The following is a 16353-nucleotide window of genomic DNA, read 5'->3' on the forward strand; positions in this document are numbered from 1 at the left end:
CAAGAATTGATGCTAATAACATATTGTGAAAAAGAACAAAATGTGGCTGGAGATGTTACCTTAACCCTTTATCCAACCCCCCTGCTGTGTGCCTACATAGCAGGTAAAGCACTAATACCCCAATCTCCATGCCAAGCATGTAATTTACTAATAAAATTTTGGTTTTGTGCATCCTCTGACTTCTGTAGATTGTTAAGGCCACAAGGTTTTACAAATCTTGGATGCTCTGTCCCTCTTAAGAGTGGAACATCACAGCCTTCTACCACTAGAATTTAACAGCTCCCTTCCAAAATATTCAGCCTAAATAGAGCCATCTCATCAGACTAAAAATCTGCTCCCTATTGACAGATGTATCAATGTTCAGTCACTCATCTCAAAATCCTAGAAATGCACAGATCTGTTACATCATAGAAATCACTGAACTTGGTAACAAGAATTCTCCTTGCAGATCCCTCCAGTTAAAAGCTAGCAACTTCTTTAGAGCTGCATTTTAACTCTGCTATAATGAAAAAAAGTCTGTATATGCCCTCCCATATTCCAAACACCTTGTTTCAGGTCTAGGCCATCTCAGTTACAAACATATTTCCCTTTCAGTGTAAGATAAGATCACAAGGCTTAGAGGAGACCTTATCACCATCTCCCAGTATTGAATGGGTAGCTACAAAAATCGATGGATATTCCCTTTTCACATGGAAAAGACATGGGGTAATGGGTATAAGTTAATCCTGGGGACATTCTGATTGGACAACTAAGGAATATTTATTATAATGAGAAGATTCAGCCACTGAAATAATCTCCCCAGGGAAGTGGTGTATTCTCCAGTGTTGGACAATTTAAAGATTTAGCTGGACTAAATCCAGACAGATCCTTGTCACCACTAAGGCAATAGGATTTCAACTATTCAAACTGAATTTCTTTCTATTACCAAGAACATGTCACACACAGCTGTTTCATGAGAGTAAATATTCCATGACATTTCAGGAAAAGGAGGTTTCTCTACACCTTGACTCACTCAAGCACAGCCCATCTCTGTCCCTTCTGCTACTGGCAGGACTACAAAGCTCTGCTAGACTGCTTCTCTCAGTTCAAAGTGACAGGTTTATTCATCTTCAGTCTACTGAAAAGCTTTCACACCTCTTGTTTCCTTGACTGCAGGGAAAACAAAAATAGAAACTCAGTATTAGCATCTTCAGAGCTAAAGCAGCAGCAGCCAAACCTCAGGGACTGAGAAATCCCCAGTCAAAAAATCCCCAGTCAAAGGGGTCATGCAATAAGGACAGCTGTAAGGTCTAAGTCACTTCCAACTATTTCCTGCAAGGATCCTCACTTCAGTAACTTATAACTGAGATTAGTTGTTCTAATCTGTGACTTCACCAGTCACAGCTAAGAGCAGAACCAGAGCAGTCCCTGGTGCTGGAATCCATATCAATATGAACACAGCAATACCACTCCTGTCTTCCAGCTCCATGAGGAACACCAGTTCCTGCACACAGCTAGGTACAACCTCCAGACTAAAACCCAGAAAATATCTCTTCTTCCTACATAGTCTGCATTAGCCATTTGATCTGAGAGCAGGAATGTTGCAATATGAGCTTATTTCAGCAGCACTCATAAAGAAATCCTTCTTAGAACCACCTGGACTAAAGACCTGCCCTACCATTTCCATCCCTCTCAAAACAGGTACAGACACTGACCTGCCACTCAGGCCTCCACAAAAGCTCTTTTATCACCAAACCAATGCTTCAGAGCTGTTAAATCACTTCATTTAACTCTGTCTCTCATACAAATCATTCAACCAAGACTCAGTAAGGTTTTTCTGCTTAAGCTGCCACCAACAGTGAGATATAAATATGCTCTGGGGCATTAAGACTCCCAATACAGTTGCTGCAGTCAGACTTTGCTGCTCAGAAATTCTTGCTGCCTAGGTAACAGCAATGCAGGACAAGTGGAACTCAGGGGAAGGGTAGAAGAGAAGGAATACAACTGCAGCCTTTTTTTTGTTGTTTGCTTTTAACATGGAAATTGCAAAAAAGAAATTCAGTAGACTTACCTGAATAGATTGATGGAATCCTAACCACACCTCATGTGGCAATTCACTTTCAGGAATTGAAAGCAGTAGCTCAAAACAACTCCTGGAAAAGCAAAAGGCAAGTAAACAAGCTACCTGAACACATTCTCTTGGTACATTAAATAACATTTCTGGCACATGCTACTTAGTATTCAGCTAAGCAATGACAGTAACACTGAAACATGTAAGATTGTGTACATCAATTAAAGGCTGAAACAGCCTGTAAATCAGGCATGATTCATCATAGGGAAACAGTGCTCCTTTTACTACATGTAATCTCTCTAATTTAAGATTGCAGCTAAGATAAATCCATTCAATGTAGCTCAGGAACATTGCATCACAGAATTCTATTCTTTCTTCTCAAAGGAAACCTAGTAATCATTCTAAATAAAGCTCACTGGAGTCCAGCATGGTCTCTGCCTAGAGGGAGAATGAAAGCCAGCCTCACCTAATTCAACATTTCAGCACTGACACAGATAAGAAAAAAAAACCCTAAGAAACAGCCTGACAGAAGACACATGCACCAGCACCAAAATGGATCTGGACAGGAAATGTCAAGAGAGCATCAGCACCTGGAAACACCTCCTGAGCCTTTGATACCAACTGAGGAGCATTCCAATGCCTACAGCACAAACTGCAACCTGCCAGGGCAGGACTGCTGCTGTCTTGTTCTCCCACAGGAGCTATCCAGCCTTGTACAGAACACTGCCTAAAACCCTACTGAACAATCCTGGTCAAACTAAACATGTTAACCATGACACTGCCTAGATATTCACAAGACTTACACACAGCAAAAAATTTCATAAATTGTGACAATATAAGAAAACTAATCTAGGACACCATCTATAAAAAAGCACTACAAGCTTTTTTATAAGCTACATCTACACTGTTAGATAGTTTCAACTCTTGCTACTTTTTCTTCAAAACATCCTTTCTCAAATATTAAATAGAAGAATGATAGGGCAAGACATTCAGACAGAAAAACTGAGCGTGGGGAAGTGGAAAAGGAAGAGAAGACCATGAAGCAAACAGGAGTTTCAGATTTGCTTAGTACTCAAAAATAATGTCCATCTTCCTCCTGACTAATGCACTGAACAGTTACCTACCAAATGCTATGCCTACTCAGATTCAGCAGCCATATACATCAACAGGACCAAATGGATGAATATTGAATGTATCTGGCCATCCTTTTCATATTTCATACATCTGAGTTCACTCTCAATCCTGGTTCCTTGAAATACAAGTTGCTGCAAAAAGCTCTAAGCACTTTTATTGGATGGGCAGAAAACACAACAGCCTTCAGCACTGTCATTCCATCATTATTCACACCATTAGGACAGGACTTTGCTGATGATGAAAAAGCTGCCAACAGGACCACCAGATATTCCCATTGTCACAGGTCTCAATTTAATAAAGTAACCAGGACTTTGTTTTGCCTTCTAGTCCAACTTGGCAGTGCAAGTTAATTCATCAGCCCAAATGTTTAGACCCAGGTGGTTGCTAACAAACCACCAAAACCAACTTTATGAAACACCTGAACTCCATTTTAACGTTAAAAAACCCTAAAACTTTAAAAACTCAACAAAACAGCAACAAGAAAAACAACAAAAAGCCTTAAACAAAAAACCAACAACAAATTAATCAACCAAGAAAATCCCTATGTATGTGTTCTGTTTTCATCCACCTCACACAGACTCTGCACCCAGTAACACATTTGCAAACTTCATGGTCATTGTGTTTTTGTAAAGTCTTTTGATGCACACCCCACTTTTAATCAATCCTACCTATGTCCACTTTTAATTCCTAGAATTACATCTCCTAGAACATTTATTTTTCATATCTATGATATTGGTTATGTAATATAATAGACTTGAACAAAATGTCAAAGTGAGCTTTTAAATATAATTTTTCTGAACTTAAGCATTAAGCTGCTACTTGGACAGTGAAAAAATCTGCAATTACATTTTGAAAGCATTGTGTATACAGAGTGAGATAGTCTAGGAAGACAAGAGGATTTAATTTATGCCTCCATGTTACTGTCTGTACAGGACTGATCTGAACCCAAAAGGAAAAGTTCTTTTGCTGCAAGTCTTCAAGTTCTCCTCAGGAACTCAACACAGAGAACTCTGGTCTGGAAGTCACTCCATAAGAAATCTGGAGCTCCGGATTATAAACTACCACATAAACCAACTTACAGCACATTGTAAAAGCAATATCCAGGATATTGCAATCACAATTTCCTTGGCAGAAGAATAATTAGAATTCTGAGTCAATTAACAAAGTTTTTTTGTAAGAATTGATTCAAACACACAAGTGCATAAAAACATCCCACTGCCAAGGGGAACAAAACACTATTTAACTTAATTCTTTCTTTTGGTCCTTATTATACAATACTTTAAAACACACTTCTGTCCATGAATTCCCATTTCCCTCTTTATTGTAATGCAACTAAATGGAGTTTACATGTCATGGCTAGGCCACAAATCAAAATTCCAGGATCATGCCATGAAGTCAAACCTTTCTAACCCTACTCCACCAGTACCACCACAATGCCTGTCTATAAAAAACTCAATTCTAAACTTCAATCACAATTTTTACAAATAAACTGTACTGTGTGCTTGAATGTTTACATTATTAGAAGAAATATTAACTATCTGAAACACTCAACTTCAAAATATCTTTTAAGTAAAGGTGTCTTAGATATAAATTTATTTTGGAACAAATAACTCTGCAAAATTCAACATATTATTTGCATATAATTTTTCAGTAATACCTCATTTCAATTATACCTCATTCACAGAAACGGTGAAATTAAATTTTAAAACCTTTCAGAACTGTGTTCATCTTTAGACTGTATTAGAACAGTTTTCTATCCTAATCTTCTCAGAGACAAAAGATGAGTCATTATACATTGGATTATCAGCATGCATTGTTCACTTGTTGTCAGGAATCATCCTGTGCTTATTAAGAGTTGAATTAGCACCTAATGATAGACAGCAGAGTGGTTGAATCAACCTGCAGCAGTGGATTAGGCTGAGAAATGCTTTGTGACACAAACAGCTCAGTGTCACCTGTGCCTGCTCACAGAGTGCTGAGGGAAGCAAGCACACTCTTCCTGGAACATTATTGTTATTGTTATTAGCTAAAGCTTGAGGCAGACTGGTTTGATTGGTTCAATACAGTTTTGCTTCTTAAAACTGATGGCATTCACATCTCCTTTCACTTTTTATAAAAAGAAAACCATACTAACACCTTCTCAAAGTTGTAGAAGTGGTAAATTCCCTTTCACTTCAGTGCCATCACAGCACACAGGAGAAAGTGCAAAGCAGTTAAATTTTAGTTACTGTCAAACATCATGTGACTTATGACCAAGTATTTATTCTTTTTTAATCTATTAATCTTTGCATCTGTCACAGACACATTTTCTGAAAAATCCTTTCCTTAGGATTTTTCCTCTTGAGAAGCTCAGAGCCCTCAGGAACAAAATGTAAACAATGATTATCTGCTGCTGTGGAATGCAACAGGTGCATCTGTGATTAGCCCATGTTGATTGTTTTTAATTAATGGCCAGTCACAGTCAGCTGGCTCAGACTCTCTGTCCAAGCCACAAGCCTTTGTTATCATTCTTTCTTTTTCTATTATTAGCCAGCCTTCTGATGAAATCCTTTCTTCTGTTTTTAGTATAGTTTTAATATAATATAATGTATGTCATAAAATAATAAATCAGCCTTCTGAAACATGGAGTCAGATCCTCATCTCTTCCCTCATCCTAAGACCCCTGTGAACACCACCACAAGCATCAAATAAACCATTTTCAGATGGAAGTAAAATTTTCATACTGATGGTGACATGACACCTTCCCCCTCACACCAGCCTCAGAAATAAAGCACTCACAGAAGCCTGAGTGAATAACCAGCTTCAAGGGTCTCCTTGAAGATTCACAAGGAGAGCCAGCTGTCAGTGAAAGACATCTCTGATATGGCTAATTCTTTATTAATTCTTCTACAGAGAATTACCTTTGAAACAGTAACACTGAGGGGTGAGGGGAATGCACTGTGCTTTGGAGCTGTGAGAATAACCTGGCCAAGCTCCACCTGAGCAAAGCAGGTAACTTACTCCATGGCCAAAAAGAACATTCCTGTTTCCCACCCACACACCCCCAATTGTTTGTCACACCTGGAATCTACAAGAGCAACCACTCCAAGCTTTCCTTTTGTCTCCTGAGGCTGGACAGTGAACCAACAATATCTCACACTGCATGTGAGGTAACTCACAGTCCCTACACCAGGTCAGTGTGAACACAAGCAGGAGCCAGCAGGGAAACCACAGCACACTGAATTTTGCTGTTACTGCCTCACCCTGCTGAGAAGGAAGGCAGGAGGAGGAAGCTCTTTTCCTCTTCTCCAGGAGGAATGTTGGAAGGGAAGGAGGATTTCAATAGGGAGCAGAGCACTTCTGCTTTGGAACAGCAAGTTTGCTCATTTCACTTCCAATCAAAGTTCAATTCTGAAAACACAGACTTGAAAACACAGTGGGTATGACAGCTGTGGGGAACCCAACTGTCTCCTCAAAAATCCCAATTTCATAGGAACAGTAAGTTTTCATGTCCCTAACTAAGTAACAATCTTCCTCCCTCATAGAACCTCAACTTTTATCTTTTATTCCCCACTCTAACTTCTCTCACACTCCCTTGGAAACTTATGAAAAAGAAAAACTTTGGAGAGTTAATTCGGGTATGCCACTGTCCTCCTTATCTTCCACCTCACTCTTTGTATTCCTCATTCTTTAGATTCCTTTCAAATGTAATCATTGTAAGAAAGAGAAGATTTCAGCAAGTCAGCTTTTCTACTGTCCTCTAACACAAAGTTTTCTGAATATACAGGCTACAACAAAATCCTCCCCCAAAACCTGGAAAAAAACATATTAGCAAAAGTAGAATTTTCTGATATTTCCCAACAAGAGAAAAGGAATTTTGTTACAGAATTGGGATTTACACGCCAAGATATCAATATATAGAAAGTAGTCCAAGTAGAGATGCCCTGCAAACAAACACTAAATGACAAACTTTTAAAATTACTTCAGCAGGAAACAACCAAATACACAAGCTAATTAATGATAGTATGATGAAGACAATAATACTCTATCCTTAAGGGGACAGACTGAAAAAGCAATGGAGATATTTTGCCAAAAATGTGTATCATGTACCAAGTAAATGTAGTTAAAGTTTTAGGTTTCCACTGTAAGAACCTAGGACACATGTCTCCTGATTTCATGTTTTCAAAAAATCCAAAACCACTCCTAGTTCACATATTTCTCACAATTTAAAAGAAGATAATTCAAGGCATCATTTGAAGATAATCTGGTTCTGAGCTGTTCATTTATATTGCAAGTCAGTCCATTACAAAATAAAGCATTTGCCCAAGGAGTTCACTGCTAAACTCCATTAAAGAGAATACCTGAGTTCAGACCATGAAACCAGTAAGACACTGATAACAAAAAAGCCCCAAAATTGTCACAGAATCACTTTTATTCTATGATGATCTTCATATTCAAGGTTCTAGATTTTCACCCTCCCTCCTCAGATGCAACCTCACTAGCAAGGAACAACCAGCACATCACCTTATCACTCTCAGGTTATACTGATCATTCCCCAGTGCACATAAAACCCTCAGTCCACACTCTTCAATTACAAAAAGCTGCTTTGCACTTAGACTTTGAGGAACTCCAAGTTATCCCAATTCAGCTGATGGACTGTAAAATGTTCTCTGTCCTGTTCCAGGAATTGCTGTGCTTTAAGTCATGTCTAGTCTGCTTTGCAATCTTACAGCACAACTCAGATTGCCATGAACACCAACCAGCTTGTCCTTTTCAACAAGGGACACACTCAGAATGTCCCTGCACTGAAGGGGACAGGACACACAGCTGCAACTGCAGAGCAAGGGACAAAGTTCATTAATTAATATGTGAAAGTCTCATATTGAAGCTTCGGTTTAATGAGTACCACACTAAGCTTCAAGAACAGAACCCTCCTAAAACCCACATGATTATCCAAATACAGAAGAATAAAACTTGTCCACATTAATTAATTCAAAGCTCAAATACATTTCTGTGGTATAATTAAAAATGTACTAAATGTACTAGATAATTGCAAATATAGTTGTCACATTAAGCAATAAACAATTTCAACAGCTTGCCCTTTCATTTATAAAGTTCAATTCTTTTTAAAACAAAAAAAAATTAATATACCAACTTAAAACTTACAGCACTAGCCTGCCAAGTACCAGAAGAACATCTTCACATTCTGTAGTCAAGTAAGGTCTTGCATTAGCAAAGCTTTGGATGGAGATTCGATACACTTCCAAAAAAGGTAAAATATGTTCCGATGCACCCCGACTGCCAGCATACTGGAGCAGTGTCTGAAACAACAGGATTAGCATTAGAAACTCTTGCAACACACTGAAAAATAAATATCAATACACAGTAGCACACACATGCAGTGGAATCATTCTGCAAGTGAGAAATTTTTACCCTGAAGAAGAATTTAAAGTGACAGCTTTTCATCTCAATTCTCATTTTAATCTCAATTTTCATCACAATTCTCCTTTTTATTGAAATATATTTTATTTAGCTTATTATTTTGATTAAGTTCTCAGAATTTCTACTTGGGAGAAAGCTAGATGCAATTGGCAGAAATGTGAGCTCTTAAGTAGAAAATTCAGGGAGAAGTTCTACACTTGGCTCCTTTTGTAAAACTACCATAGAGATAGAACCATGCATGTAACACACTTTTGCTTAAAAACAAATATAATACACCATATCAAACACATACAGTGGAATCGTTCTGGAAGTGAGACATTTTTACTCTGAAGAAGAATTTAATGTAGTAGCTTTTCACCTCAACAGAAATTCTCCTTTTTATTGGAATATACTTTTATTTAGCTTATTATCTTGATAAAGTTATCAGAATTTCTACTTGGGAGAAAGCTAGATGCTTGAAATTGGTGGAAATGTGAGCTATTAAATAGAAAATTCAGAAGTCCTACACTTGGCTCCTTTTGTACAACTACAATGGAGACAGAACCATGTATGTAACACACTTTTGCTTAAAAACAAATATCAACACACCATATCAAACACATACAGTGGAATCATTCTGGAAGTGAGAAATTTTTACTCTGAAGAAGAATTTAAAGTGACAGCTTTTGATCTCAACAGAAATTCTCCCTTTAATTGAAATATATTTTTATTTACATTATTATCTTGATAAAGTTATGAGAATTTCTACCTGTGAGAAAGCTAGATGCAATTGGCAGAAATGTGAGCTATTAAGTAGAAAATTCAGGGAGCTAAGTCCTACACTTGGCTCCTTTGGTACAACAATCATGGAGACAGAACCATGTCTGTAACACTGGAATCTTTATCACCAGTGAGAATGCACAAACTCAAGATTAATAACATTACTTCAGGTGTAGTGTTTTAAACATCCATGCATTACCCACACAGCAAACATGAAGCCACCTGAAAGGGATCCAAATCCCAGATCAGATCATTAGGTAGGCATTTTTCAAACACAAAATTACCCCAGATATTACTCCTTGGCCACAGCAATCCCACATTACCTGGGCACTAAAGCAGCAATATAAAATCTAGCCAGGTTTAATGAAATCACATCAACACAGGGACAACACCAGTACATCCCAAAAAACTGGGTAAAAGGATAATTTTAGAATAATTCCAGAAGCTTGGTTGGCATAGTCCAAGACAGCTCCATTCATGTAATGTTAATTGCAATTAAACAGAAAGGTTCTAAGATAACAATGCTGTGGTGAGTTTTTAGAGTAGCTATTTAGTATTATGTCACCAGATTGTTTGGATGGATTTGTTGTCTCTGCCGATTTTGCTTTCAGCAGTTGTACACATTGTAAATGCCTTAATCACCAACTGAACTGAGACACTTCTTTTTATTTTGGAGGGTGACAGTGCCACCTCTCCAATGACACTGGACAAACCAACAGCCCATCAAATTTCTCTTCTTCCATAAAAGAATGTAAAACAATAAGTTATTTACAGAAAGTGTGTGAGAAAGTTTGCTACAAGAATGGAAATATCAGAAGGCTTAGAAAATCTTAAAAAAATCAAAGTGACAATGTGGCACTCAATGCCAGGGTTTAGTTGAGGTGTTAGGTGAACACCCAGGTATTTAGGAGAGGCATGGGCTGGTCCCAATGATCTCTAAGGTCTCTTCCAACCCAGTGATTCTGGGAATTCTGTGACTGCATGGGGAAAAAAAAAAAAATTCAGAGTGCTTTGCCCTACCATTCAAAACAAGTCAAATTGTCCTTACAAGCATAGTGAGGCCATATCAGTTTTCAAATCACTTAAAGTTGTCACTCTGACACAACAAACTGATTTTAACACCTTAAAAAAACCCCACATGATCTTATCAGAAGGTGAATGGAAACAGCAGCTATGGAACAAACCCTTCTACAGGCTTGCTAAAACCACCTGCAGTCACAATAATGACCAACACCTACCCTCCATCAGAGCAGGAAATGTGGCCAGTACCCAATGTCACATCTGTGATATAACTGAACTATATTGGTCCTAACCTAAAAACAGTGCAGACTACCAGAATCAGGTGTTACACTTTAAAAATCTATACAAAAATACCACCTAAGAATCAGTAATCTGCTGTTTTGTGGATTGTTCTCCAACAATTAATGAACAGAAGTTCTGAGTGAATGGAAGTTACAAACTTTCCCAAAAATCCATATAATATTAATAATAAAGACTTAAGCTGGGGGTGGGGAGTTGGAAGTTTGCAGAAATCATCCTTAAGCACAAATATCATTAGCTATAGCAGGTAATGGTAACACCAGTCTTCAAGTTTATTTAACAGATTAATGGATTTGATAATATAACTCAAATCACACATTGCTTTGTAGCATTATATCCCATTCAAAGACTGTCAAGCTGCAATCCCCAGAGAGTGAAGTGATGCCTATCATAAATCAGCTATTTGGTAAAGCCAGCAGTAACACTACCATCACAGTGACTAGAGAAACAGATCCAACACACCAATCCTTACACCTTTCTAAAAATATATCCATTAAAACCAATCTATTTAAAAAGCCAAATTTAGCACTCAGTTATTTTGACAGACACTTTGATCATAAACTACCTGGTCTATGTAAAGCATAAAACACAGCAGAATACTTTCTAAGATTAAATAAATTTTCTAGTAAACACTGCAGTCTTGCCCTGGGATCAAAGCCTTAAAGCTAACACGAGGAATTCACTGAGTAACTATTTATGAGAAGCTTCTTGTCAAACACAAACAATGATTTCAGTGTAAAAAAACACATTCAAGGTGACAGATTTATTAATAGCTTAGACTTCAAGGATCTAGTTTGGAATATTATGATGCTGTTAGTATCAGCACACTGACAAATAAGCCAAATGTAGTAACTGTATTAAAGAAGTTCTTGAAAGCCCTTGTGCTTTTTCACAAGCCATGGTTGTTCAGTTGTCCACTATGGATTTCTCCTGGCAGTCTTTATAAAAACTATTATGGAAAAATTATTAATTTGACAGAATTAAACTGCATGTTTAAGGGGTTCCCAAGTAACAATTTAGAAGGAATTAGTACCTTACAGTATAATTACCAGAGAGAGTATTCACACATTTAAAGTCTGGCTAACACACACCCATTTACACTTCATCCCACCAACATCTCTGATGGGCAAATGGGGTGAGAAGTGCAGAGCCCACACCCCCTAATGTGTAACACACGGGCCAGCCCAGCTTTTCACTCTCTGCAATGCCACAACACCTCCTTAGCTGCACTTCCTCAAAAAAGGAATTTTTTTTGCTCAGACCCAATTTGCAGATGAAAATCTCAAAGTTTCCTGACCTGTTGGTACAGCTTTGAGACTTTTTCAGAAAAATACTTTCTCATCTTCTTAACCATATCTGATTGCACTCAACATGTCATCTACAAAAATTTCAGAAAGCCAACAGCTGCTGGGCACTGGCAGATGGGATCTGACATCCTACAATCTCACCTTCACTGAAAACTGCTCCTCCTATTTATGACAGCACAGCCTCAAACACTCCCCTTCGTTGTTCTATCTGCTCTTTGGGTACATACTGCCCTCCACAAAGAAAAAAAATAAAAATTCCTAAGGTGAATGTGCAAAGCATTAATGCCTATATAATATAAGGCTGCAGAGTCAACCCATGATTTAGGCTTCAGCAGTTTCTTTGTTTTGTTATCCTGGACAAATGTAGCATTTCCCTGCTTGAAAATGGGATCTTCAAGGAAATTGTGACATCCAGCATCACCCCGTGTATGAGCTACTGGGAAGCTGCACACAGCAGCACAAGTTTAGCAGTGGTAAAACAGCATTGACACAGCTCAAAGCAAAGGAAATTCCCTAATTTGGTTCAGTTTGCCTGGAAACTACCAGCCATGGTCATTTCCACAGCAAAACAGAGCAACTTCCAGGCCCCTGCCTCAGCTGTACTCACAGGATGGCAAACATAAAACATTTCAGCTCTCCTCATGTCAGCTACTTCCCAAATTCAAACTTAAGCCCAGATAAACTCAGCTTCTTTCTAGGCACATTTCGCTGTAGCTTAATAATTTTATAGCAAAGTATCAGTGGTACCTTCCAAGTAATTAATACAAAGTAATTAATGAGCTCCCTAAACTTCACTCATGGGCAGACCTTGAGTTACTGAAGTTATCACAAACATCCCCTGTTAGGAGAAACCCAGACATAAAATTCCACCCCACCCACAGTGGTCTGACTGCACAAAGACATCACAAATTCATCCCCTGTGAAGGCTGGAGGTGTTTCAGGATGGACCAGCAGCTCCATGGATGCATCCCCTGCAGTCCAGGCATGACAATCCAACAGGTTCCAGACTGGTGGCAACTCAAAACGAACCTTTTCCATTTTCATCTGCGCTATCACAGCATTTTAAAACCAAACAATAACAGCACAAGGACCCAGAGGGATACATTACTTTGGGGCACGGTTTGGGGTCTTTTTGTTGTTTACTTTTTTTTTTTTTTTTAGGTAGCAGAACTGTCTTTCACCACAATTCACTGATCAAGCATCTTTAAAGCTTCTTCTGTACCCAGCTAATCTGGGAAACTGGACATGTAGACACACAGATCATCCTGACAGCCACGATTAAGGGTCAGCTGAATACTTGTCTCAATGTTCTGACACAATGTTCACCACTGGAAACAATTTCAGCAAAACCTGAACATAGACAGCGTGACACTTTGTAGCAGGCTCCATGTCAGTGCAAGGTCACGTAAAATGAATTCAGGACAAACGCAGCAGGAGGCAGCTGCACCCCGCAGCTTGGAAGAGTTTTGAAACATAGAAAATACACTTATTCTCTTGTTTCACTGAGTGATAGCTTAACATCCTCCCACAATGGTATGGCAAAGCACACAACCTGTGGAGGCAAAATGGAAGACTGGGAAGGGTAACACCACTTACACACAATTTGTGACAAACCAGCAAGATTTTTTCTCTGATTTTACCATTCAAACACTGTAGCTTTATCAGCAGAGGTGTTGTGAACTACCTTAGAAAACAGATTTTTATCTTTCTTATTTAAAACCCACAATATCTCCAGACTCAGCAGAGACAAGTTACAAACTCAGTATCATAACAATTTTTCAACCTTAGAGCTCACAGTAAATGATGCTGTGAGGGTGGCAAAAGTTAAAAATTGGAGGAATTTACTTAAGAATGAGTTATCTCCATCACTGTGGCTTTAAACAATATCAGCTCTTCTTCTGGAACTCAGGGCCCCGATTCAGAAATTGGAGATGTCCCTTTGGGTTGCACTAAGCAAGTATTCAACACAAGACATCCAAACCACGCTCATCAGTGCCTGAAGGACCCTGCAGGCCCAGCAAGCACTGCTCACACATCTTAAACAAGGCGAACACGCAGATTTGATCCCGAGACGAGTGAAACAGTGAAACAGACACCGGAGATGTCGGAACGGAGCCAGGACTGCTCGTGCCCCACTGCCCCAGCCAGGCCGCCCCGCTCCGCACGATGCCCAAGCCCAAAGCCGAGCGCTGCCCCCGGGCGGGCGGTGCAGAGCCCCGCTGGGCAGGCGGGCACGGAGCCCCGAGCCCTGCGCGCCGCCAGCGCCGGCACAGCGGGGACACAGCGGGGACAGAGCGGGGGCACAGCGGGGACAGAACGAGGACAGAGCGGGGGCACAGCGGGGGCACAGCGGGGACAGAGCGGGGGCACAGCGGGGGCACAGCGGGGACACAGCGGGGACACAGCGGGGGCACAGTGGGAACAGAGCGGGGACACAGCGGGAACAGAGCGGGGGCACAGCGGGGACAGCCCGAGCCCGCCCCGCCGCATCCCCCCTGCCGCCCGCGCCGCGGCCCGCCCCGCCCGCCGCCTACCTGGCAGAAGCCCCGGCAGTAGGCTCGGGACGAGGCCTCCGACACCTCCTGCTCGCGCAGCTCCGTCTGCAGCTGCCAGAGGCGGGCGCGCAGCGCCGGCACCACCCGCGGCACCTCCGGCCGCGCCGCCGCCTCGGCCTCCGCGTCCGCCATCTGCACCCGGCCCCACTGCGCGTAGGCAACGCTCACGTGACCCCGCCGCTGACCTCATCGGCCAGGGACGGCGCCACGTGACGCGCGCACGTGACGCGTGGCCGCGCCCGCGCGAGGGGAGGGGCGGGGAGCGGGCGCGCGCACCCGCGTGCCGCCCCACCAGCTCCGCCCCTCCCCGCGCCGTGAGGGCTCCGTGAGGGCTCCGTGAGGGCTCCGTGAGGGCTCGGGGAGCGATGGCTCCTCTGCCGTAAAGGTGACTGACTGCAGGGCTAAGGGACGTGAAATATGATCATGGATACCGGCCAGAGCCTGCTTTTTAACTTAGACTGCCGTTACTCTAATCTCCCGTTAACAGCACGGTGTTGATAGCAGAACGTTCGTGTCTCTAGGATAGCCCTGAGGAGGCTGCTGCCCAGACACGGGAACGGGCAGGATGGTAAATAGCTTTTACCAAGAATTTGCAATGTGTCTGGTGACATGAGATGCTGGGCCCATGGATCGGAGCAGATCTCTCTATATATCTTAATTAATGTCCTTATCTCAATGAATGAAATACATATTTTCTCCCCACATCACGTTCCTGAGGGGACTGACAGGCTTTGGTGGGAGCCTGGCATCCAGCCAGGGTCATTCCACTACAGGAAAGGAAGGCAAGGCAAGAGAGGGGTAAACAAAGTCAAGACAATTCAAGGGAGGGGTAGGCAAGGAATGGCAGGGAAGTGTTTGGCAAGACGTGGAAAGAAGGTGTAGGCACGGCTTGACAGGTCAATGAAGTTCTAGGCTCTCAGAATCTCTGCTTCTCTCAGAATCTCTTCTTCTCAGAGTGACTCTGAGATACGTACAAGTCTCTTTTTCCCAGCCCCGAGTCCAATAAGGAGTCAGGATTCTTCTGTTCTCATTCTCAAGGTTATTTATTATTTATTTTTTATTTCTTATCTATAACATTGTTTCTCCGACGTGCCGAGGTTTGTCTGGCAGGTCAGGTTGAGGCACCCTGACGGCCTCAGAGGCAGTGTTGTCTTTTTATATTAAAGACTATGCGTAAATTATTTACAATAACTTCCCAATACCTATCACCTTTGTTAGACAGTGAGTCTCTACCTTAAACCAATCCAAAAGTGCCACCATCACTTAGAACATGGAGGCTAGGAAGAAGAAAGAAGGAGGACAGGGTATGCCCAGATTCCTCCATCTTGAGGAGGAATCTGGAGACCCCAAACCCCCATTCTAAAAACCCCAAAAATCTATTTCTCATCCTATGACAAACCAATTATTATTTTGCTTGGACTCTCTTGACTTGTAATTCTTCATATAGAGGTAGGTAATTGTTTTCCCATGGGTCAAGATCAAAGTCACAGGTGTGTCTTGTGCTCTGTGCCAAGGTCTCTGAACCCCCTGGGCAGGGTCTCAGCTCCTCCAGGGCAGCCAGAGGAATGTCCTGGGTTCCGAATCAGCTGTCCCCATCTCCCAGGCACTGCCTGCCTGCCCAGCCCCGCGTTTCCCCCGTGGGCTCCGTTCGAGCGCCGTTACCGGAGGGTCCCGCGCTGGGGGCCCTGGGGCGGGCACGCAGCGCCCCCTGCTGGAGCTGTGAGCGGGGAACGGCAGCGAGGGGGCGCTGTGCCCGCGGGAGAGATGGCACAGACCCGTCAGGTGATTGATGGCTTTTGGTTTAAGT

General features: G+C 41.5%; 1 protein-coding gene across 1 annotated transcript in view; it reads right to left on the bottom strand.

Annotated features, from left to right (window-relative positions):
* RLF (RLF zinc finger) overlaps positions 1–14678 on the bottom strand; it is a 38405-nt gene extending 23727 nt beyond the window's left edge. The window contains exons 1-3 of the mRNA XM_058040362.1: positions 14526–14678; positions 8330–8484; positions 2051–2132 (exon numbers count right to left, since the gene is read on the bottom strand). Of these exons, the coding sequence (XP_057896345.1) occupies positions 2051–2132; positions 8330–8484; positions 14526–14678 (390 nt within the window). The remainder of the gene's footprint in view (positions 1–2050; positions 2133–8329; positions 8485–14525) is intronic.
* Positions 14679–16353: the final 1675 nt, after the last annotated feature.

This window comes from Melospiza georgiana, chromosome 24 (assembly GCF_028018845.1).
Source record: "Melospiza georgiana isolate bMelGeo1 chromosome 24, bMelGeo1.pri, whole genome shotgun sequence".
NCBI lineage: Eukaryota > Metazoa > Chordata > Aves > Passeriformes > Passerellidae > Melospiza > Melospiza georgiana.